Here is a 23,884-nt window from a genome sequence, read left to right as displayed (position 1 = left end):
AGGCCAATGTATATGGCAGCATCAGGTAGCACCCAGCCCAGTGGCTTGGTGCCCGGGACTGTGCCATTGGCAGAGAGGAACTTAAACACTATGACCAGAAATCAACGATCAAGGGTCTTTGGTAATCAAGATTCTGTCTATGTATGACAAGGGGTCCTAAAGGAAGTTTGAGACCTAAAACAGGTGTCCCACGCTGCAGCTGTCACATGGATAAAATGAGCAGAAGAACAGAAGGAGTCAACATTTGGGAAAAAGCAAAGGAGGGCAGCTAATGACCTAGGGAGGGTTCCCCCAAAGCAGATCTTGACATGGGAACGTGTGTACAGATGACGTGTTAAGGACACGTCCCCCAGGAGAAGCTGGTAAGGGAGTGGGGAGCTGGACCGGAAGGGAAGGAAGCCAAGCAAAGGCGTGATTTCGGGCAAAATCCCAGCCTGAGTGTTAACAGGCAGTGGAATCTGGAATGGAAAGTACATCTCAGAGTGTGTCCTGGCTGTAACGCAAGGCAGCTGGGCTTTCATATCCCATGTGCGATTGGTGATTGGATAAGGACTGCCTTGGGCAAGTGGGACATGCTTAACTTTCTGTGAGTGTGCCAGGGTGGTTCCAGTAAGGCTCGAGCAGTGGAGAAGCTGGTTGGTGCAGGCCATTGGAAGTAAAAGAGAGTAGATTGGGTGGGGGAGGGGAGGTAAGGGGCATCCAAGGACAGAGCCCCAGCAGCCTCTGCTGCTGTCACTTCTAATTGGGATGCTCAGGTTACTTTGCGGTCATCTAAATATAAGAGACCTGGTTTGACAGCATTCTGTAAAGTTCATGCATTTTCAGTTAATTTCATGAATTTTCCTTGCAAACAACACAGACTGAAGCCAGTGTCGGTAGTGTGTCTTTGAGTGTACATTTCATTCTACTTAAAACACCCGTTGCTTTGGGTGTCATAGCTGACCTAGTGTGATTATGCCGGCTCCTTAGAAAATTATGTTCTGCTTTGTGGTTCTTGTCTCGTTCAAATTCTCTGTGAGGCATACAAGGCAGAGAAAAGAAGTGTTGCTTTCCCTTTGTTTCAAGAATTTGTAGATAGAGTGAGTCTGGAGTCTTGACAAGGGCAGATCATGAGTGCTACCCTTTAGATGCAGAGGGGGGACAAAAAAAGGAAGCCCTAAATTCTTGACAAAAGAACTTTACTGTGTTAGGGATTTGATTAACAAAGGCGAAATTGGAGAAAAGTAAAACATTACCAAATTAGTCAAAATACCTGTAAGAAGCTGAGTCAAACTGGGGAAGGGGAGTGGAGCAGCGGGAAGGAAATTGGTCCAAAAGTTTTGACTAAAATATTTATGAGTAGCTTTTGAGCGAAAAATGGACTTCTAGGCATTATTACTCTATCCAGAAAAAAAAAAAAGAACAAAACAAATAAACATGATGAAAAAGAGTGTAAACTATGTCGTTATGAACTGATTCATAACTTGATTCATGAACTATCTCAAATCACTTTTGGTCTCAAGTCACTTTTGGTTTCAAAACATCAGCGTAGATGGACAAGAGAATTCTTTCTAGCTACTTTTTAAAACGTTGTTCAAAAACCATAATTCTCTTATTCTTCTGTAGTTGAGACTGGGGGAAGATATTGGTGGTGGATATCTGATAAGCCATTTGTTGGCAGCAATGTGGTGGTGGTGGTTTAATCCCTAAGTCATGTCTGACTCCTGGGATACCATGGACTGTAGCCCACTAGGCTTCTCTGTCTGTGGGATTTCCCAGACAATACTGGAGTGGGTAGCCATTTCCTTCTCCAGGAGATCTTCCTGACCTAGGGATCAAACCCATGTCTCCTGCAGTGCACTGATTTTTTTTTTTTTTTTTTTAACCATTGAGCCACCAGGGAAGCCTTGGGGGACCAAATGTTTGATTATTTTCCATAAGATTTAGGTTTTTCCATCTTAGGAAATTCACCATGAATTCCAACTAACTCAATGAGGGAATCATCACAATTATCTATAGCAGTTTACTTTGTAATTTCTGAACAAACTTTAACCATTTTTCCAGAAAAACCAAAAAAAAAAAAAATTTATCATAGGTATATCAAAAAGCTGAAAATACCTCCTTGGAGGAAATTCTTTCAAAATTAATAAGAAACTGAAGCATTCTAGGATACTCTAAATTCTAAAATACCCAAATTGGACTGGGCATATGTTTTTTAAAAATGACTTTTAAAGCAGCAAAACAAATATTAATGAGAATTCCATCTTTTATGTAGCACCAAGTCTGATGAGGGGAAATCATTTCGTGGATGATGCTTTAATGTGCTGCTCTCCTAAAGGTTTTGTGGGAAGGTAGATGATCCTTTAAGCAAATGAAGGATTTAAAGTACAGGGTTCAAGACACTAAATTGGTCAAATTCAAGACCAGAGTCCAGAATTCCACACTTCCCACCTTGTTTACAATCTCTCAGACACCATTCTCACCACCTGCCTTGGTGAGACTGCAGATGGTGGATTGATGACCTCTGGTTAGCATCCTGTCTGATTATCAAGTCCTCTCAGAGGACTTCCCTTCCCAGGTAAGACCCACCTATCTCTCTTCCCTAGAAAGTCCCGATTAACTGTCTCTTGATAAGAATTATTCTCTCTATTTTCTTTGTGTGTGTCTATGTCTGTGAGTGGGAATAGAATTGAAATAGATTTTCTACTTAATTACAGAAGAATATAGACTTGTAAAAATAATCAACCAGTACAGAGGTGTATAAAATAAAAAGAACATTATTTTCCCTGGCCAATCCTGGTTCCCAGGGTTAGCAACTTGATGAGGATCCCTCTCAACTTTTTTCTAAGGTGTGCAAACCTCGGTTGTCTATATGTCATTACTTTAAACCAGTGGTTCTCATCTGGGGGTGATTTTTTCCCCTGCTCCTACCCCAGGGGACTTTTGGAAACTGGAAACTTTGTTGGTTGTTGTAATAGCAGGAGGGGAAGGTGCCACTGGGATTTGGTGGGTAGAGGCCAGGGATGCTGCAAAACACCCTAAGATACACAGGACAGCCCCACAACAAACAGCTGTCTGGCCCACGGGTCAGTACCAGTCTCAGTGCCAAGACTGAGAAACCCAGTTTTAGGCAAAAGTGAATTTAAAGCATACATACAATTTTTCAACTTTTTGCTTTCAGTGTTTGTATCATAGACATTTTCCCAGGTCAGTCCATGTTGGTCTCCCTCTTGGGAGAAAAAATGATTGCTGGAGGACTCCATTGTATGAATGTCTATCCAATCGTGTAATCATTCCATCGCTTAAGATGGACTATTATGAAAAAGGCTGAGATGCATAGCTTCACATGTTTCTTTGTTCACATGCAAAGGTATTTTGTAAAATAAATTCCTAGATGTTGAACTGTTAGTCCAAAGGTTACCTGTATTTAAACTTTGGAGAGCTGTTGCCAAAGTGGTCACCAAAAAAGTCACTTTACCAGCTTACAAGACAAACCATTATAAACGCAAGTCCTCAAAATAAGAATTAGAATATGCATGTCAGCAGCTCGGTCTATCCTTGTCAAGTTGGAAATGGATTTATTTTCAAAGGAATTCTTTGAGTCTGAGGGGAGATGTTTTCTTCAGATTTTGTGGGGTAGTAGATAAACAACCTGGAGAAGAAAATGGCAACCCACTGCAACATTCTTGCCTGGGAAATCCCATGGACAGAGGAGCCGGGTGGACTATACAATCCATGGGGTCATGAAAGACTTGGACAAGACTTGGACACGACTTCATGAGTAAACAAGCAAGCAAGGTGAACAAGAAGATACAATCAACACAGTTTCCTGTTGGGTCAGCGAGAGGGTGCAAGAGCCCTGAGGGTAGTCTTCACTGACTGCAACCCTGCCTTCTCCTCAAATTGTTTTCCAAGGAAGAACCACCTTCTCCTGCTCCCAGATGACCTCCTCAGAGAACAAACACAGGGGAGTGGCCCCTCCTTAGCTCTGGGGCCAAGCTAACCTCCTGCCAGCACCCTCTGCAACCTCAACCTCCCTGGGCCACCATGTAAGAAACTGGAGCCCCTTTTTTTTCCCTCTGAAGTTTCCTGTTTCTTTGTATGGAACAGAAGGACAAAGTAAGTTCTCGAGTAAATGGTCGGAATCTTGTTTTGAAAAAGTGGAGAGCGAGGGGTTCACTGCCCGCTCCAGTTTCCATATTGCCTTTGTTCCTCTGGCCCAGTTGACGGTGCCGAGGTCTCCCCCCTGCATCCTAATGAAGGGCGATGAAATGGGCTAAATCTTGGGGCACAATGCTCACCCTGCGGGCTCAGACGCGCCTTTGAACAACACAAATCGGCTTCCACCAATTAAAGAAAAATGGTGTCTCTGGATTCATTGGGGTTCTGGGGCGTCAGAAGGTTTCCCACTAGCCTGTCCCAAGGACTGGGAAGAAAAGAGCCTAGGATAAGAGGCACACTTTATACTTCAGCTTCAAAGGGCCAGCCCGTGTTTCTCATCAAAATTAGTGACTGGGAACTTTGGGGTTTTCCGGGAGACCTTAATAGTGATGAATGTGCTGAGACCCCCTGTGGGTCACAGTCACCTCTCCCATCACAGGTAAATAATGTGCTGCAGACTTGCTGGAATTAATGCATATTGTTCTAAGATCTCTTAGGGGAGGCATTGTAAAAATGGAATTTTGTACTGGCTTCTTTAGAGTTCTAAAGGTCTGTTTCATCCTTAACATGTAGAAGACGGGTAAGAATACCTTTGTCCACACTGAGATGACACAATTTGGGGGTGGAGAGCTTGGACTCTGTTCAGAAAGACTTTGGTTTGGTTCTAAATCTGCAATTTACCAACCTGGTAAATCTTGAGCAAGTAATTTACCTCTTAGGAGTCTCAGTTTCCCCACTTATAAATTCCAGGAAAATCTTATCAAGTTCTTCTTAGGGGTGATGGCAGGAAGGGAATGAGATGATCCATTTAAGGTACTTGTGTATTGATATAGATAGTGATAGAATTATACTGAATTTAATAGAAGCAGTTATTCTTATTACTACTTCTGGGCCCATGTAGCCATTTAAAAGTTTGGCAGAAAGCAGGGATGTTCTAGCTAAGTGGTTAGGGCATCAGCACTCGTTTCTGCAAACTAGATGATCATGACAAACCTTTCTCAGACTCTCAAGGTTTAAGAAAATGCTCCCAAGAGTTTCTGAGTTTTCTCTGTGAACTGTTGCTCCTGAATCATTGCCAGATGCTAAGGCCTGCTACCGTTACACCAGCATCCAGGCAAGAAAGATTGGATTTTAAAGGACAGGTAGATACTGCCAATGCCATTGTCATAAAGAAACCCTGGATCCCAGGAGTAGAGTGCGCAGTGGCATGATGGATGGGGAGTCTCTGTAGCCAGAACAGCCAGGATAGGGGGCTGTTGGAGATGATAAGTGGAGTAATAGCAGTGGGGACTGGATTGGGAAACTCCGGGGCAGGTTGCCCCAAGCATCATGTTACCTGGTCAGCCTCCCTGTTTCTCATGGTTCTTTTTTAATGGTCACTCGTTAACATGAAGTGGACTCTATGTCAGTCCCCTGTGGTTATACAGGAGACCAAGACTCCAGAACATCCCTTGCTTATTAAATTAGAGCAACAGGGCAGAAAAGAGAATTCACGGTCTGGCTGGAGAGGACATGAGGGGTATAAGGAAAACTTCATAAAAAAAGCAGTTCCTGGGGATCCACTGTTATTACCCACCAGCACTCGGTAACCCAGAGCCTTCAGAGATGCAAGAAGCCCTGGGAGGATGCTTAGCTAGTAGTCTGCTTTCTTCTTATACTTCCTATACCTGAGCCTCCCATCTGCTAACATGAAGGTGAATCTCTGCCACCCTTCTTAGCGTGTTTGGAGGGATGCTGTCTCATTTGGATTTAGATCTGGAAAGCCAAAGTGGTCACTGAACACAGTAGAAGCTGCCCTTTCAAAACTATCTAATATTTACTTGCTTTTATAATTCAGGGGAAAATTTTCCTTATCATTTGAATCATTTTTTGTTAGGTAAATCTGAGTCTGCATAGACCAAATGACATGTTAGCCTTAACTCTGCTGGGCTCCATGAATCTGTGGCCTTTTAATCAAGGCATTGCCTCTTCTTATTCAGAGTAAGATGATTAGGATTGGTATACACGGGGTGCATTTTGCTGGTCAGCAATTGTTTTAGTGATGGATGGCATTCTAGCCAAATAATAAGAGGACAGATCAAGCCTCACAAACAGCTCTTTAGCCTGACTGACTCCGAGAGCTTGGGACAGAGTGCTCATCAGTGTGAAATGGGCCAGGTTCACCACTGTTTTACTAAGACTTTGCTTCCACTTGCCTGCTCCTTGTGGGGACCCTCTTGGCTTTTGCTTTGACGGACAAGTTCCCTGAGGCAGGACTTCATGCAGAGGTAGGATTTATTTTGGTTTTGGGTTAAGAGGTAACTCGTTAGAGCTGGGATGGACTATATGCCCATGGAGGGAAGTGGTGGGAAGATAAGAAGAATAGAAGAACTTGAGAGCAAAGCTGAATTACCTTCTGATGGAAGCAAACTTACCTGCTATTGCAGACCCCGAGACCGACTCCAGCCATTTGACAAAGGCTACAGTGTTCCCATTTTCCTCAAAAACTCCTGCCTTGTGGGGCATTCACCACCTGTCCCCCACCCTGCTTCAGAAGATGAAAGCTTCTTTTCTGCAAAACACAGGCATGTTTATTGATATCCAAGTATTAAAAACTACAATGATAGTTATTCTCTGCATCCTCAATATAGACCAAGCTCTGTGCTCTATGTGACACTGTCTCATTTAATTGTCACGACATCCCCCTGGGGTAGGTACTGTGATCCTGCCCACTTTGCAGATTCATCCAGCCAGACATTTTTGAGTGTCTGTTAGGCACCAGGCACTGGTAAGGTAAGGCAGGGCTCTTTGGTATATTTTCCTGCTTCATTTGGCAGAACTGTACAACAGTTCCAGTTTTAGCCTTTTTCTGGCACACGGAAGAGTGGTCATGCCATGCATGTCCCAGATACTATTTCTTCTAGAAAGGTGTTTGGTAATAATGGTGACGGTGATGATGAGAGTTATTAAGTGGGCAGGATCTCAGTAGTCACATGTCCTCTGAAGCTCAGGACTCCTCTGTAAGGTCATCCTCTTCATCCCCAAGGCTAAACAGAATTGCCTTGTTTGGGCCATTTTCATTGTGAACATACTTTACATTTGAAAAGTTGGCAATGAATGCTGCTGGGGGACATTTCCCCTAGTAGTTTAGAGTTATTACCTACCCGTCCAGCCCCATCCCCTGGAACTGACTCAGAAACATTCTGAGATTTGTGGGAGCCCTAAGAAGACTTACTGAGCACGTCCGCCAGGTAGAAGACAACTAAGTTTCTATAGTTACATAAGTTACCCATCACCTCTCCCGAATGAGGATGTTGATTTTGAACAAAAGCAAAGTGACCAGGACTTTCTGAGGATGTTTTGAAGCGGACCCGTCTCTTAGTCACAGGGAGTTTCAGCTGTCTAATGAAATAGGCCATCTAAACACCAGAAAAGTGGTATCCGAAAGACACAGTGTACCAGGAGCCAAGGACAATACTGATTAAAATCAAGTAGCTAATTGTAAGCCTCAGCCTCCAAATTGCTGCCAGATGAACAAATAGCAGTGTGTGCAGTCCAAGTATAATTTCACATGGGGACTGTCTCATTCACAACCTCAGAAGGCTGGAAAACATCAGGGGGCAGAGTTCCATCAGCTGGACAGGGATAAAAAGGGTTTTCAGTGGAGGAGTTATATCACCAGTTGGTGTCATTGTTCCTGGTTGGGGAAGACATTTTGAAGGTAAAAGATGTTAGGTCCAGAGGCACCAGACTCAGATACAAGCTGAACAGGAAGAAATGAGAAAGGGATTCAAGCCTGTCCGAAGGCTGTCTGGGTGTTGGTCTCATATTAAGTCAGGTTTCCAGGATGAATGAAGGCCCAGTGAGAAAGTTAATGCCTTATATATGAATAATGTATATATTTTAGAAAACATGAATTTTTGCCCAACTAAAAAATTTGTGACATTTTGATTCCACTTGTTTGACTTAGTACAAATAGAACGCTAGATTAATTAAAAAAGATATGCAATAAGCAGCAAAAGTTTACTGTATAACACAGGGAACTCTAGTTAGTATCTTGTAATAACCTATAATGGAAAATAATTTAAAAATAAAATATTGTATATGTATGACTGAGTTACCTTGCTGTGCACCTGAAACATTATAAGTCAACTGTACTTCAATAAAATATATATATTAAGAAAAAAAAAAGAAAGTTAATGCCTTTTCCAAACAGAACTGAAATTGTCACAAATTGTTCCTTTGAATTTGGCGACAAATGATAACGGGTGGATAGCAGAGTATTTGAAGAGTTGAGGCTAACACCCCAGCTCACACTGCCAGCTAGATAATGGAGTCCTGAATGTTGTTGACTTTGGATCTGTGTCCCTTGCTGGAACTCTCAAAATACTCTTATAGCTCTAACAGTTCCTGTTAAAGAGACAGAGTGGTCCCCTTAGTGTTTTGCTCAGGTGGCTCTCTCATTACCCTAAATGTATCATTAACATAAAATTTGAGAAAAGAAATGTATGATTTTTTAGGTGCAGTTTTGCCAAACACATCAAACCATTTTTGTAAGCCATCAGCTCCCCAGGTGGCGCTAGTGGTAAAGAATCTGCTTGCCAATGCAGGAGATGCAAGAGACGCGGGTTCGATCCCTGGGTGGGAAGATCTCCTGGAAGATGAAAATGGCAAACCACTCAAGTGTTCTTGCCTGGAGAATCCCATGGACAGAGGAACCGGAAGGGCTATAGTCCATGGGGCCGCAAAGTGTCGGACACAACTGAGTGACTGAGCACACACACTCACAGGGTATATGATTACAGTAAAAGAGTTTAGAAGCGGGACAAGAACAAGCGAAGGAGGACACTATATGGGAGGAGAGAGTAAGTTCAACATTTGCATCAGATGAAATGATCATCCTCAGAAAGTCTGTGATTCTGAGTTTCTTGGCAGCAAAGGCAAAAGGAGAAAGGCCTTCACTGGCATGGCTCTCATTGTGTATTAACAGAAAGCAAATACAAGTTCATTTGCAGATGCAAATATTGTTTGTGTTATTTTAATTCCTAATTCTTCCCTCTGCTTATCTAAAGGTGGGTGCTGGAGAAATGTTTTTCACTTCAGCTTTGTAAATAACAGAAATTTAACCTTTTTTATACCAAACATCAGAGAAGGCACTGGCAATCCACTCCAGTACTCTTGCCTGGAAAATCCCATGGATGGAGGAGCCTGGTAGGCTGCAGTCCATGGGGTCGCTAAGAGTCGGACACGACTGAGCAACTTCACTTTCACTTTTCACTTTCATGCATTGGAGAAGGAAATGGCAACCCACTCCAGTATTCTTGCCTGGAGAATCCCAGGGACAGGGGAGCCCTGTGGGCTGCCGTCTATGGGGTCGCACAGAGTCGGACACGACTGACCCGACTTAGCAGCAGCAGCATACCAAACACGTATAAAAACTGGATTCTTCCACCTTCCTGGGGAAAAAAAAAAAAGTAGCTAGACTTTATTATGCTAACACCAATACTGTTGACCCACTGACCTCCAGCCCCAGGCTTCTGCAGCTCTGCCTAAGGGCTTTCTCTGGCTCTCAGAGTCCATTGACTCATATATGAGCAAAGACTGGAGTGCTGAGGAATTAATGTTCATCTCATCATCCTTCAACAAATGGTTGATGGTGGTCTGTGGGTAATAACTAATATTCATTGCTCTCTGGGTAGTATGCCTCTGAGGCATAGCCTACACTGTCTCCCAGAGTTTCCCAATGGCATTGAAACTCCATTGTCCCCAGTAGTAACTTTCTTAATAATGCAAACTTCTGTGTCTTACTTCCCCACACTACTTTTGGCCCTTCCTGGGATCACCACCTACATAAGCTACTTACACTCAAACCTGTCTCTCCTAGCCTGCTTCTAGAAGAACCCAACCTAAAATACTTTGTGAAGACATTTCTCTGAGGAGCTAACTTAATACAGTTATAGAGCTCAAGTCAGCTAGATCACCATTTGGTTGTTTCTTTAAAATATTGGGTAAGCCTTTGATCAATGCTAAGTAACATATATTTCAGGATTGCATTGTCTAAAGGATGCTCAAAGTATGATTGTATTATTGGTTTAAAAAGATACAATGTTAGATACAAGAATTGATCTCTCTCTCTTTTCTTTGTCTCTTTCTCTCTCACACACACATTGTTCTTGGTGTGAAAGGGCCAGCCCAGTCCTTTGTGAGATGGGGTGGTACAAGTGAGTGGAGATGCCGGTAATGTTTCTAGAGAGAGCCTATAATGTCTCCCAGAGGACTTAAAATCTGAAGGATTTGGTCATCCTCTGCCATCTACCATTTTTCAGACACGTGTTAGAAAGTGGCTGCTCCCATCGTAAGGAAGCATCACTGGGCCTGTGCTAATTGTGTCCTTTTTCCTAATTGTGCCCTTATTCAACTGGTCTCACTGCATTAACTGTAACATGTGCCCTGGTTAAATGGTAATCCCTGTGTCAACACATCTGTCCAGTATCACAAGGAGAACACACATGTGATAAAATAGATTCCAACAAATCCCAAATGATTATTCTTAGCATGAGCTTCTAAAATAGAACCTGGCTCCTATGCACCCAGTTTTCTGCCTGTAGATTAAGAGGTTATCTTTCAGGCAACACAAAGGCTAAGTGAGTTGTATTAACACAGTTAATCGTACCTGATGGAATCTTTGGTGCAACTCAGACTACCATCAATTGCTGTGGTTGGCTAGTATTTTCTGAGACACTCTTACATCTCTTTAAATTATTTAAGGCCCCAGTGATTGCCTTTACTTTATTCTTTGGTTAGACGTTCCTATGTTCTGATATAATTTTATAAGCAGAGTTAGACACTAGTCATTTAGGATGAAATGGTGCTGATGAAAAAAATTATATATGTGTGTCTCCATTCCCCTGAAGACTTGGGGGTTAAGTCTTTGGAAGGCCTCAAACCATTTTTAAATAAGTGCTTACGTAAGCACTTATTTTAATAAAGCAGGGGAGGGCCTTGGGTTATCTGGGTTTAAATGAAAAATTTCCGTGTTAAAGTTACAGAAGCACATCTGCCAATACCTGATTTCCTCTGGGCACAGAGGAGGCACTCATTAAATAGAGGATGTAAGAAAAGTCATCAGTGATACCAACAGTCAACAGCACTTCACAAGCCTTTACAGAAAGGCACACTGGGCTTCCAGAAAGAAAAGTGGTGGTTGAATTCTTTTGTTCCTAGGGGCTTTTTTCTATGTGTTGTCTCCAGATTTGAACTTACAGCTTTGAGAAGAAAGGAAAAGATGAATACTCGTGAATCTGGTGTATCACATTGAAATTCTAGATTCATTCATAAAAAGGTATTTTACAAGCAAGGATATATTGGTGGAGAGTGATATAATGGAACAAGCGGTCTGCTTTCTTGCCACAGCTGGATCTGTCCTCTGAATTTTGTGATCATTAGGGTGATGGGAAATGAACCCTCTCCCTAAATTAGGGATGAAGAGTGTGAACTTCCTTTTGTTATAGTCAGTGTAGTTGATCTGACCAGAGGGCACAAAGAAGATGGTTTTATTTGTGTGCACCAAAAAGCTACTTCTCCTTATAATGTCTCTACAGTATCCTAATATACTTCTTTATGTCTCTATCATCATGTCCATTTTTTATGGTCATGGTCCATAAAACCTTCTGGACCTGGTCACTGTAGCTATTATACCTTATACTGAGTATGCATCTTAGTGGACCAATCAGGGGAGAAAAAGATATAACTTTATGTGCTTTAAATCAACTTAGGTCCAACTCTAAGACCCACAGTTCTGGCCTATGGGAAGTTCAGTCGTTGCTGGGGCCATCTCTGTACTGCAAGGTTGCAAAAGTTCCCTGGCTTTACACAGACAGCAGCAAATCAGTAGGGAGAATCCTTGGATGGTGTATTTTGGGTCCATACTGTTCAGCTTGGGGAAATCCATGTCTTAAAGCTCCTGTTCCCTTCAGGTCAAAACAGCCCTGCTGATGGGGCTTGGGGGTGGGATGCTGGAGTCTGAGAATATCTGTGGAGGCTGGAGACCCTCTGATGAGATGTGGCCTTTCTAGTTGCCCTGCCAGTCATCCTCCCCAAGACCTCCTAGGAGTGAGGAAAGCCAAATAAGCCCCATGCCGGGGGCTGAGGTAACCACCTCTCGGGCTTCTCATCCCTCCCAGGAGTGCCGCCATGGGGAGGCATGAAGGGTTCAGATGCCCAGGGCTAAGAAAACAGCAGAACTCCCCAGACCAGGTGCTGAGCCACATTTGGGTCCACCTGTTTATTAAAGGGAGTACTCTCAGGATCAACCACCAAGGACGTGGCAGAAGGAAAATGGGAAAGAGGAAGCAACCAAGCATGAGTGATTTTAGCTGAACTCCCAGACTCAGCCCCATCCTGTAGGGCGCTGGGAAGTGTAAACCAGACTCAGCCCCATCCTGTAAGGCGCTGGGAAGTATAAATCACGCCTTGAAGAACAGGAGCTGGGCTTTTGTACTTCCACACCCATCAGTCACTGCCTACAGGCAGCCCTGCGGTGAGCATGAAGGGGCCAAAGACCTAGGCATTTTTTAGCTCTTCGTATGGGCAAGATGGTGCCCATGCCCAAGGCCAGTCTGTGAAGGTGGCAGGTGCCAGCTCTCAGCAGCATAGCATGTATAGAAGCAGAGCTTGGAAAAGAATAAGAGGAGACCTCAATGGGGCACCATCAGTGATCACTACAAGAGCCATGCAAAGCTGTCGCATCTCCTCTGTAAAGTGATATCACAGTGAACTGCCTAATACTGCTGTCCTGAAGAACAAAAGAGGACAAGGGAGAGAAGGTCGTTTTAAATATGTGTATCTGAAATGGTGTCGCAGAGAAGTGCATCCTGAGTACTGCCTTTGCTCACAAGGTAGCATGTAAAGGCATGCTAAACTTAATGTGTTTATATCCCTAGGCTGAGTCCTCAAAGTAACAGGACAAGGTGCTATTTATGACTAATTATGGAATATTTTACTTAGCAAAGCAGGAGTTTGATGCTCCTTCACACCAGTGATGCAGATGTTTTAAATTCTCATTTGGCTTTGTGTGAAAACATCCACCCCACCGAGGAGAAATGAAATCAAAAGCTCTTGAAACATCAAATAGGAAAGAATCATGAGTCTGTTCAGTGGGGAGATACAGGGATTTCTAAACAGAGAACCCACAGGGAGAAAAGAGAGATAGCTTTGAAATCTAACCCTAGGGAGATGCTCTGATGAGATGCAGATGGTCTATGAACCCAACAGGTAGAGGTCTAAACCAGGAGAGAAAAGGACAGATGAGGAAGTCTTAGAATTCTCTTCAAAAGCATCAGAGGAGAAGGTACAGCTTTGAAAAGTACAGGAAATAAATGAGGGAAGAGCGAATAATGCCCAGTAGATGTTTGATGTAAGAATATAATTTTAAGGCTTCATTACACAGGATTAAAATAGATAAATGTACAGAGACCATGCTTGGTACCCGGAAGTCTGAATCAACACATTGGACCCAGATCTGGAAACCCATTGCATTACCAAGAGACCAAAAAGTATTGCTTTGTACTTGAAAAGGTCCAATAATTAGATTCCTTTATGGATTTTTTCTTTAAGGTGTATGCATTTGGGGAATTGATTTTTTTTTTTTTTTTTTTCTTGTGAATTTGTTTTTATTTTACTGGGTCTAGGGGATGGGATGGGGAATACCTCTGGAAGTTATGCCCCACTAGGAAGATGTCCATTCTAACTTTCCTGGGATAGCTTTCGGAGCTTTTTCTTTTTCTTGGAGCCGCTGCTCTTGCTGGCAGCAGCCTCTTCAGGTCCACTGCTGAGTGGCTCCTCCTTGGAAGACAATTTCCGCTTTTTCTTGGGGACCCTCTTGTTTTCTGATTCATCAGGGTCAGTAACTGGTTCTTCTTTGGGAAAAGATTTCTTCCTCTTGGGAAGACTTCCAGTACCAGCTGTCTCTTCAAGATCACTACTAACTAGCTCTTCCTTGGAAAAAGATTTCTTTTTCTTGGGTTTGGAAAAAGAGACAGATGGGTCTTCCATTCCATTCTCCTGAAGAGCCTCCTGGGGTTTTTGCTTTTTCTTCTTTTTGGGTCTTTCACTTGTCTCCTCACACTCCTCCGGGGCACTGCTATTTTCTGAAGAAGCCAGGGCAATTGCAGCCAGCCTTTTCTTTCTTCAAGCGTTTCTTCTCCTGTTTCTCGAGCTTCCTAGTAATCTCGGCAGCCGCTTCCTCTGCCTGAACCATTGCCTCCTTCATGACATCCAGATTCTTTCGGGGAATCTCTCCAGTCTCATAGAAGGACAGCCGCTCCTCAACTTGTTCTCGAAGCTTCTCCCCAAAAACACTGGTGGGCACCTCAGAGAAGCAATCGATTCGTGAGGCAATACTGCATTTGTTTGCCAGGTATCGGGAGATGCGACCTTTGTTCTTGGCAGCTGCTCGGCCAATGAAGGTAGAGTGGAAAATGAGTCCGTATTTTGGGGTGTTACCCCTTGTCTTCAAGGCTCTGGAAACTTGGTCCCTTTGCTGGGCCCAGGGAATCACTCAGACACCAGGACTGGCCATCGGGGAATTGATTTTTAAAGGCAGTTGGATGCTTTGTAAATAAAGGCAAACAAGGGAAGTAGAGACTATGTGTAGTTTAAATTGCTACTCAAAACCAGACCAACCAGAAAAGTGTTATTATCTTGCCTTATAGACAAGGAAAACAAGACCTGGAAAGATTAATTTTCCCAGGCCCTAGTTTATTAAGTGGAAGAATGAGTACATTTTAGCCTTTATCTTTTCCACCCACAAATAGACATTTGTTGAATACCTGTATATTTGAACTTATAGCTATCTGATCCTGGAGGCCACTATTTTTCCACCAGAGTCTAGTGACAAAACATTTAAATCTGAGTTCATGGAACATTGGATTACACTATGGTTATGCAGGATGGTAAAGAGATTTGCAGGGGGCAGAGGGGGTCTGGGAACACATACAAAAAAGGCATGAAGACTTGATGCTAGATTTATAGGCTTAGGCGGGGATACCCAAACCATTTCCCTGACACTTTAAAAAATAATAGCAATAGGACAACAACAAAATTGTAAAAAACAAATTTTATGGCTACATTTTCTGATTATAAAACTTGAAAAAAAAGAGTAGAAAGAAGCAAGAAGTATTCTCAGTGTTACAAACCAGAGATAATGACTGTAATTATTTTAAAGTATGCCTTTCCAGTCCTTTTCCCCCTTTGGCTGCTCAAATTTTCTTTCTTTGGTTTTGATTTTGAACAGCTTTATATGCTATGTCTGTGTGGGATTTTCTTCATACTTATCTGGCTTGGGAACTTGTAAATCTGTAAGCCAATGTCTTTCACCAGAAAAATTTCAGTTGTTATCTCGTTACATATTGGTTTTGCTCCATTCTCTCTCTTTTCTTCTGGGATGCCAGTTATATGTATTTACTAACCTCACCATATTCTTACATTTTTATGTACATTTTTCATCTTTTTGTTTCTTAGGCTTCACTTGAATCTTTTCTTTGAAGTTATCTTTCAGTTTGTCGGTACCCTTCAGTTGTATCTGATTTGCTATTAAACTCATCCACTGAATTTTTTACTTTATGTCACTATAACTTTTGTGTTCTAGATTTCTCCTTGGTTTACTTTTTAAGGTGAAAGTTTTCTTCCAAAGTCCTCAATTTTATATTTTATTTCCTTGAATATTTTCAGTCTATTTATTTTTAAGTCGTGTCAGACAACTGCATTATCTGAATCCTTTATGAATCTATTTCTAACGTCTACATTTCTCTTGAATTTCAGCCACATGGTCTCACCTTCCATTGAACCTTCCCTTGGAAGCATCATCCTGCTCAACCCTGGTCATATTTCATGAGCATAACTTAAAACCAAATGAAAGAGAAGTAGACCTACAAGAAAAGTAGGCATGTGTCTTGATTTCAGACATGTCATGCGTGTTATAAAGGAATATGCATTTAAGAATTATAGAAATGTAGCAGAATTCCTCTGCCTTGGGCAGATGTCTTTAGATATCCTGAGTCTGTTGCCCTTTAAATCTTCCTTTAAACCCTTTTCAATGACATGAAGAACCTGGATTGTCATGAGGCTTTATTACCTGGAAGGGCTTGAGAGCTCTCGAGGGTTTCTGCCAGTTAAACCCACATGAAATGTAATAGAAATAGGACCCATCTCGCATGTAGGAGATCACGAAGTGGAAGCCTAATGGACCGTGAAGGTACTTACTTCTAAGAGGAGAAAAATCCAATGATTAGGCTTACAGTAAAAGTGATTTCTTGTATTCTAACTGAGGCTGACATGGCTAGAGGCTAGTTCATTTTCTTTCCATATTCCAGGACAGGTCTTAAGTATCACTCAGTCTTTCTTGACCGTGATCTCTAGCAAGCAAAGTTCAAAATGAATGAGGAACTACACTTGAATTACACAAATCATAGCCCTTTGATAGTCTAACTGGTCACAGACTGAAGTCTCTACCGGCACCAGACAGCTGGTGGGTGGGGACTGTGACCAAGGCAAGAACGTGATCCTGTCTAAGCAGAGAGCTCCTCCCCGCACCAGCTGATTCTTGCCATGTGAGAATATAGGCCCAGGGTTTCCAGAGCTAAATTTTTTCAGAAGCTGGTAACACGGATTTTTATGAGACATTGTCTGATTTTTATGTTGACTGTGAATTCCATTCTCTAAAACTTGTAGTTACGACATATGTTTTTGAGATGATTGAAGTCTGTGGGCTCCTCCTGGTTGTTTCTGGCCTACATATTCTGCGTTGAATCAGTCTGTACTATAAGAAGGTGACCCTGTCAATGAAGCAATATGGAAGGCTCTTTCTGCCTCTTCGTTCCATATCATCCAGGGATTCCTGGAAGTATAAGCACTGGGATTTTTCTGAGTCCACTTGAAGCTTCAAAAAGTACAGTGCCTTCTCTATGCCATTTTGGTATCTTTAAACAACTCACTCGGTGAGATCCCTTTTTGACATTTAAAATGGGGCTTTGGCATCAACCACCAGGGAGATTGCTCAGAATGCATAGTCCAAAGCACACAGTGTCATTGAGATCATCTGTCATGTGAGCTATGAGCAGTCTTAGAATAGACAGACCAGGAGCTTGACCAGTTTTAGCAACTTTGCCAAATTGCACATAGGAACATTTATTAATTTTTAGTTCTGAAATATTGTAGAAATGTTACATGAATGGATATTCGTTTCTTCCCTGGAGGCAAGCAAGTAAGTTGTTTGAAAGGTAACTGGGACACTTAAGGGAAGAAAAGAATGTCCAGTGCATAATTGTGTTGTGTGGAGACTGTTTTATGGTGTGCTCAGTCGTGTCTGACTCTTTGCTACCTCGCCAGGCACCTCTGTCCATGGGATTTTTCAGGCAAGAATGATGGAGTGGGTGGCCATTTCCTGCTCCAGGGGATCTTCCCGGATGAGAGATCAAACCTGTGTTTCCTGCATTGGCAGACAGATTCTTTACCACTGAGCCCCCTGGGAAGCCCCTGTTTTATAGGGATGAGGCCGTATCTTAGAAAAATGATTAAAAAGAGACTAGGGAGCCTGATAGAGTGATTGGTATCTAAACTCAGTCATTAAAGGTTGAATTCTAAAGGGACATACTCTGTATCCTTAGGCAAGTAATAATATTCAGTATTGTACCATAATCCATTTGAGAAAAATATGTTGTCTAGCTGATCGAATATTTCCAGGATATATCTAATATCCTGTTCGGTGCTCAGGATAGCTGTTGATGCCAATTTTACTCTAAGTAGCTGTGCAGCCTGAATGAGAGAATAGAGATCTCCTATAATGAGTATTGTTAAATGTTTAGATGGAAAGTTCTATTTGGAGATTAAAGAAATTTGTTGTATCTCTGAATTTACATTGCCTCTAGTGTTTTTTAATTACAACTTTTAACACACCCAATGTTCTGGCAGATGAAATAGAAAATCTAAATTCGTAAATGTACTCTCATTTTTAATCTATTCTACTATCTGGGTACAACACAAAATAGGAAACTGAATAGTTTGGTTTAATTGCCCAAGTTTTAGGGAATGAAGGAGATGATATGACAATACTGAAAACCAATAATCCTTGCATACTGATCATAAAATCTAGACAAAATGTTTATTTTGTCCAGGCCTGTCCAGCTTTCACAATTTGGGAAGCAAATGAATGTGATTACATGAGGGCCTGTTGTGGTGTCAAATTTTTATATATATATGGTATGAAATAGTTCTTAATTTAAGAATAAATTGTTGAAACAAGAGATATGTCTAATGCATGCATTTTTCTGTTATGCGTTTTCTCTTGGTAATTCCTTTGAGTACCATTGTTAGCAGGCTCCATATCACTGCATTTTTAATTCAATGAGACGTGAAAAGATTCAGTCCTAAAATGGAATGCTTCAGACTCTTAATGACTCTCCTTTTCTTCTCACTTTCAGTCCTTGAAGAAAGAAACTGCTCAGACCCTGGGGGCCCAGTCAATGGGTACAAGAAAATTACGGGAGGCCCTGGGCTTATCCATGGGCGCTATGCAAAAATCGGCACCGTCCTGACCTTCTTTTGTAACAGCTCCTATGTTCTCAGTGGTAATGAGATGAGAACTTGCCAGAAGAATGGAGAGTGGTCAGGAAAACAGCCAATCTGCATAAAAGGTAACTGGCAAATATTTCTGAAGTCTGTAGAGATAAGTGGAGTTGCTGGACATTTTGGTAGCTCCCATACCTGTTTTTGAAGCCCTGGTAAAAAAATTGCCGTTCTCTTTTACGTTCTCACTGAAACCATATATTATTCTTATTTTGAAAACAGTCCATAAAACATATGCTGCTTTTTTGGACTGCCAAAGGACCAGTTTATCCTCATCACCATGTCTTGATGTGATCAAGAAGAGTGATGTAGTTATCAGAACAGTTTAGAGAGATGACAAGGCTGAGTTTTTTTATATGTAACCCCAAGGATAGAACTGAAACAATTACTATGCATTTATATGGCTACATTTATCTACTCTCTGTGCAACATTAAATCAATGCAAGACATAAAAGACACAATAGACACATCATCCCTGCCAGCCTGTGTGGAGGGAGGTTTGAAATGTTAGAATGTTTAAAAGCAACTTTAAAAGACAATAAACCCTGGAATGTTCAAAGGAGAGTTACAGTTCTCCTGTAGCGGGGAGGACTGGAGGCCCTCTGGGAAGCAGGAAGGATTTACGAGATAGAGAGGAGGTGGGACGATATTCCAGTTGGAAGACAAAGAAAAAGTGGTATAGGCAGAAGTGAAAGAATCATGGTAAGTAAAAATGAGTCAATCGGGGAATCTGGGAGGTAAATTTTAAAGAGTAGTTTGTGACCAGAACAAATGGGACATGGCATAAGGAAGTTTGGACCTGACTCCATGACAGTAGGCATATATAGTTTCTTTGATATATATATATATATGCCATTTTATTTATCTATCTACTTGTTATTTACGTTTGGCTGTGCTGGGTCTTCGTTGCTGCGCAGGCTTTTCTCCGGTTGTGGGAGTGGAGGCTGCTCTTTGTCACAGTGGCTCCTCTTGTTGTGCAGGACGGGCTCTAGGGTGGGTAGGCTCAGTAGGTGAGGTTTCCAGGCTCAAGAGCACAGGTTTCTGGGATCAATAGTTGCGGCACACAGGCTTGGTTGCTCCATGGTATGTGGATCTTCCAGGAACAGGAATCAAACCCGTGTCTCCTGCATTGGCAGGCGGATCCTTACCACTGAGCCACCAGGGAAGCCCCATAGTTTCTTATCATGTTAATTCACTTGTTGCTCCAGGTCAACAACAGCTCTCTTTTCGGTGGCAGGACTGAGCGAGTAACACACACACACACACACACAACTATCTATCTGTTTCCCAGAAAGAAAAGCATATCCTTGGCCTAGATTATCCAGATAATTGCTTCAGTCCTCCACTTTTCCTTCTGAGTGTTTGTCAACAACCTGAATCATGGGAGAAGGAATGAAAGAACAAGTTTGTGAAAGGAAGACTTTAGACTTCAGCCAGGAGTGACCTTCATCCCCAGCAGCACAGACTATGATTCTTGATTTCATTAGCTATGGAAATGGTGTTACCTATGTCCTTGGAGATTTTTTGTCAACCCTTCTATTACAAATTAATACAGCTAGAGTTCCCTAGGTTTCTAATTAGACAAATGTTGGCTGCTTGATTGGGAAAGTGTGATGGGAGGGATTCCTTTTCACTTGTGAAGAAAGAGGGACTTCAACAAAATTAAACCAGGCTTTGAGTTGCCCTCAAAGGATCATTAGAAGCCTTAATTGCAGAGAAAGGACCTGGAGGAATCAGTTGCTCAAGACTTACTGTTGGTTGACACTGCTGTTCAGTTTTAAATGAGAACCTTGTGATTTTCTATCTTGGGCTATATTTTAGAACCTTGTCCTTGGCTTTTATTCCATATTGATCTAATTTGCTAATACTATTTATGTGAATGGATAATTCCAATCTATTAACTACTATTGATCTGAACTCATGGCTCAGAGGTTAAAGCGTCTGCCTGCAATGCAGGAGACCTGGGTTCGATCCCTGGGTCGGGAAGATCCCCTGGAGAAGGAAATGGTAACCCACTCCAGTATTCTTGCTTGGAGAATCTCATGGATGGAAGAGTCTGGAGGGCTACAGTCCACGGAGTCGCAAAGAGTCAGACATGACTAAGCGACTTCACTTTCTTTTTCTTTAACTACTATTGCTGCATGTCACTGGGCTTCCCTGGTGGCTCAGACAGGAAAGAATCTGCCCTGCAAGGCAGGAGACACAGGTTTGATCCCTGGGTTGGGAAGATCCCCTGGAGGAGGGCATGGCAACCCACTCCAGTATTCTTGCCTGGAGAATTCCATGGACAGAAGAGCCTGGTGGGCTACAGTCTATGGGGTCACAAAGAGTCTGACACAACTGAGCGACTAATCCTTTCACACTTTCATATCACCTGGGTGGAGCAGGTCTGCAGACGTGTTTATTCTACTTGGGTTCTTCAAAGGGGGCTGCCATTTTATTAATAAATGAAACTCAGCATGCTCTGTGTTTTAAAAATTCATTTATTTATTTTGGGCCGTGCTGGGTCTTAGTTGCGCTCATGGGCTTCTCATTGGGGTGGCTTCGCTTGTTACAGAGTACAGACTCTAGAGCGTGGACTCAGTAGTTGTGGCTCACAGGCTTAGTTGCCCTGCAGCATGTGGGATCTTCCTGGACGAGGGATCGGACCTGGCTGTCCTTCATTGGCAGGTGGATCCTTCACCACTGGACCACCAGGGAAGTCTCTCAGCATGCTCTTTTGCTAAGCGAGCTGTTCATGCTTGGCTGACACGTCTCACCTCTGAGAGCCTGGGGAATATGCACTGGTGTCCAGAGAGGCTGGTCAGGTATGAATCTGAATTCATGGTGTGAACAGTTAGTATGGAAAGGGATTATGCAGCTTTATCTTTTTTTTTTTCTAGCCTGCCGAGAACCAAAGATCTCAGACCTGGTGAGACGGAAAGTTCTTCCAGTGCAGGTTCAGTCAAGGTGAGGTTGAAACACCTGAACTCTGCTTTAAAGGCGAATGAACATTCCTTTCTCCACCCCCCTTTCCCTACTTGTGTTTGGCCAAAGACAGTCTGAGGTTTCTTAGGGACACTCCGTGCTGACTTGCCAGGAAAGAAAAGGACTTGTTAGATGGAGGCTTATTAGCTAGCTGCCTTTAGCCAAGAGGTAGCAACTGTTGGAAGATGTACAGGTTTCACTGGATCGTGGGAAAGTCAATGGCTGGTGGGAAGCCAGACTTTCAGATGACCTTTAAGGAGCTGGATTTTAATACCTGAGTCCTCTTAAAATGATTGTGTATTTATTATGCAGTTTTTAGGAAGATGGTATTCCTACCAAATGCAGTCAGTTATGGCTTAGGAAGATATTCTTGGTAGTTACCAATAAGATAAGGCAGCCTGGTGGAGCTAGGAACCAGAGATGAATGACTAGCCCCTGGTGAAGGATGTGAGGCCATGGAGGCAGGGCAGTGGGGGGCCCACCTAGTCTTTCTCCTGAAAAGATAGAGGTGGGGACCCCTGGTGGCAAGCTTCGGAAGCTGCTTCCACTAGATTTCAATGAGACTTAATGCCTGGCTTCCCTCAGTTGCCTGTTCAGTTTTTACCCGGCAGAGAGACCCTCCATGACCATCCTTTATAAAAGATAGCAACCTTACCTCCACTGAGCTGACTTCTTTACCCAATATTCTCTGACCTTTACAGAGATCTCCAGTTTTCACCTTGGCATCCATTTTCATCTATTGTCCTACTGACATTATGTTTATTTGTTCAATTTCTGTCTCACAACCACCAAAAAATTGTGAAAGTTACATGTGCAAGAACATTTTCTGTTTAGTTCATGCTGAACTTCTAGTGCCTAGAATAGCACCTGCCGTATAGTGGACACCCCCAAAATAGTGAGTGAGTGAATGACTGGATGGGACGGATGGGTTCAAAAGCTATTTCTGTCATCTCTCTTTAGTGCTGGCTATTCTTGGGCAAATTCCTAAACTTGCAGAGCCTTTAGTTTCCTCTTTTCAAAAATAAGGGTAATCACACTAATGTTTGCCTCTAGGAATTATTAAGGATTAAATGCAAGGCAAATATCTTCCTGGAAGATTCGCTGCTGGAGCAAGGATATGATGGTCTTCAGCAGACAGGCTCACCCAGGAACCCCCAAAGGCAATGCAAAGCTTCAGTGGCCAAAACCTGAGCTTGTTGGCAAATACAAAAGCTCCCTGAGCTACAGACCTGGTTCTAAATATGAGCTAAAGATTTGTTGAATGGAATCAATGTAGGTGGAATATTTGCTCTGAGCAAAGCATTGTATGGACACATGGAACAGATTTCTTACAATGGTATTAGATTGGTGTGGTAGGGACACCAGGGTAAGAATCATGACTGCCCAGTGCTGTCGAGGGTCCTGTCTTAGCTTCTTGTGTGCCCTTCAGCGTCCCCACCTACCTCTCTGGGCTTCCTTCCTCTGTGCATTAAACAGGGATGAAAACATTGATTCCTAAAGGAAATCTAACATGTCAGTTAATAGTCATCATGCACTGATATAAAATGAGCATACGCTGTGTAGTGTGCATACCTCTCTCCCAAGAACCCCAGAGTGGCCTCTGGGGCTTCAACTTCAGGGCTCATTTAAAAGGCCTGTTCACGTTTGCACACAACACTTCTTACTTCTCCCAATCAATGCGCTCTGAGAGAAGTTTCTATTCTCTGAGGTGGACTAATTACATCCGTTAATTGCTAAATCAAGCTACTGTATCAACACAGTTTAGTTCGAGTCAATTCCTTATATTGCTCCATTATGATAATGGCTAGAGCAGAGCAGTCGCTTGGATTTCTTTCCTTGAAATTAACTTCTTTTCTTGTTTAATTTCACAATTAATTTGTGTGTGTGTGGGCATGTATAGCGTACCTTTGGATAGCAGCTGTTATGTCAGATATTATGCTCTTTGGTTAAAACCCTGGGTAGCTGGAGGCATGCCAGAAATGGAAATGGAGGAATAAATAGAAGGTTGAAGGGTGCCAGAAAATCTGCTCGGTGGTAGAAGAGATGTGTGTGTGTGCGAGAGAGACAGAGACTGAGAGAAGTAAGGGGAGGAAGGGAGAGCGGGTCACACACACAGAGGATGAGGTAGCTGTTATTTTCTTCCTTCATAACTGAACATCTTCGTGGAGCTTGGCAC

General features: G+C 42.6%; 1 protein-coding gene and 1 pseudogene across 4 annotated transcripts in view; one reads left to right on the top strand and one right to left on the bottom strand.

Moving 5' to 3' along the window:
- The window catches only part of PAMR1 (peptidase domain containing associated with muscle regeneration 1), a 181,277-nt gene that overhangs the window by 153,050 nt on the left and 4,343 nt on the right, over positions 1-23,884 (top strand). For 3 of the 4 annotated variants that reach the window (XM_081538104.1, XM_081538105.1, XM_081538103.1), the window contains 2 exons: positions 18,597-18,809; positions 21,624-21,690. In XM_081538104.1, coding sequence (XP_081394230.1) covers positions 18,597-18,809; positions 21,624-21,690 — 280 coding nt within the window. Of the gene's footprint in view, positions 1-591; positions 632-18,585; positions 18,810-21,623; positions 21,691-23,884 lie in introns of all 4 variants that reach the window. The other variant, XM_081538101.1, reaches the window with a different exon arrangement.
- On the bottom strand, positions 13,848-14,477 carry LOC145525312 (nucleolar protein 56 pseudogene; annotated as a pseudogene).

Source organism: Giraffa tippelskirchi, chromosome 11 (genome assembly GCF_054371585.1).
Source record: "Giraffa tippelskirchi isolate mGirTip1 chromosome 11, T2T-mGirTip1v1.2.pri, whole genome shotgun sequence".
In the NCBI taxonomy this organism is placed as follows: domain Eukaryota; kingdom Metazoa; phylum Chordata; class Mammalia; order Artiodactyla; family Giraffidae; genus Giraffa; species Giraffa tippelskirchi.
Note: the sequence above shows the minus strand (reverse complement) of the source record. Positions and strands in the feature narration are given on the sequence as shown.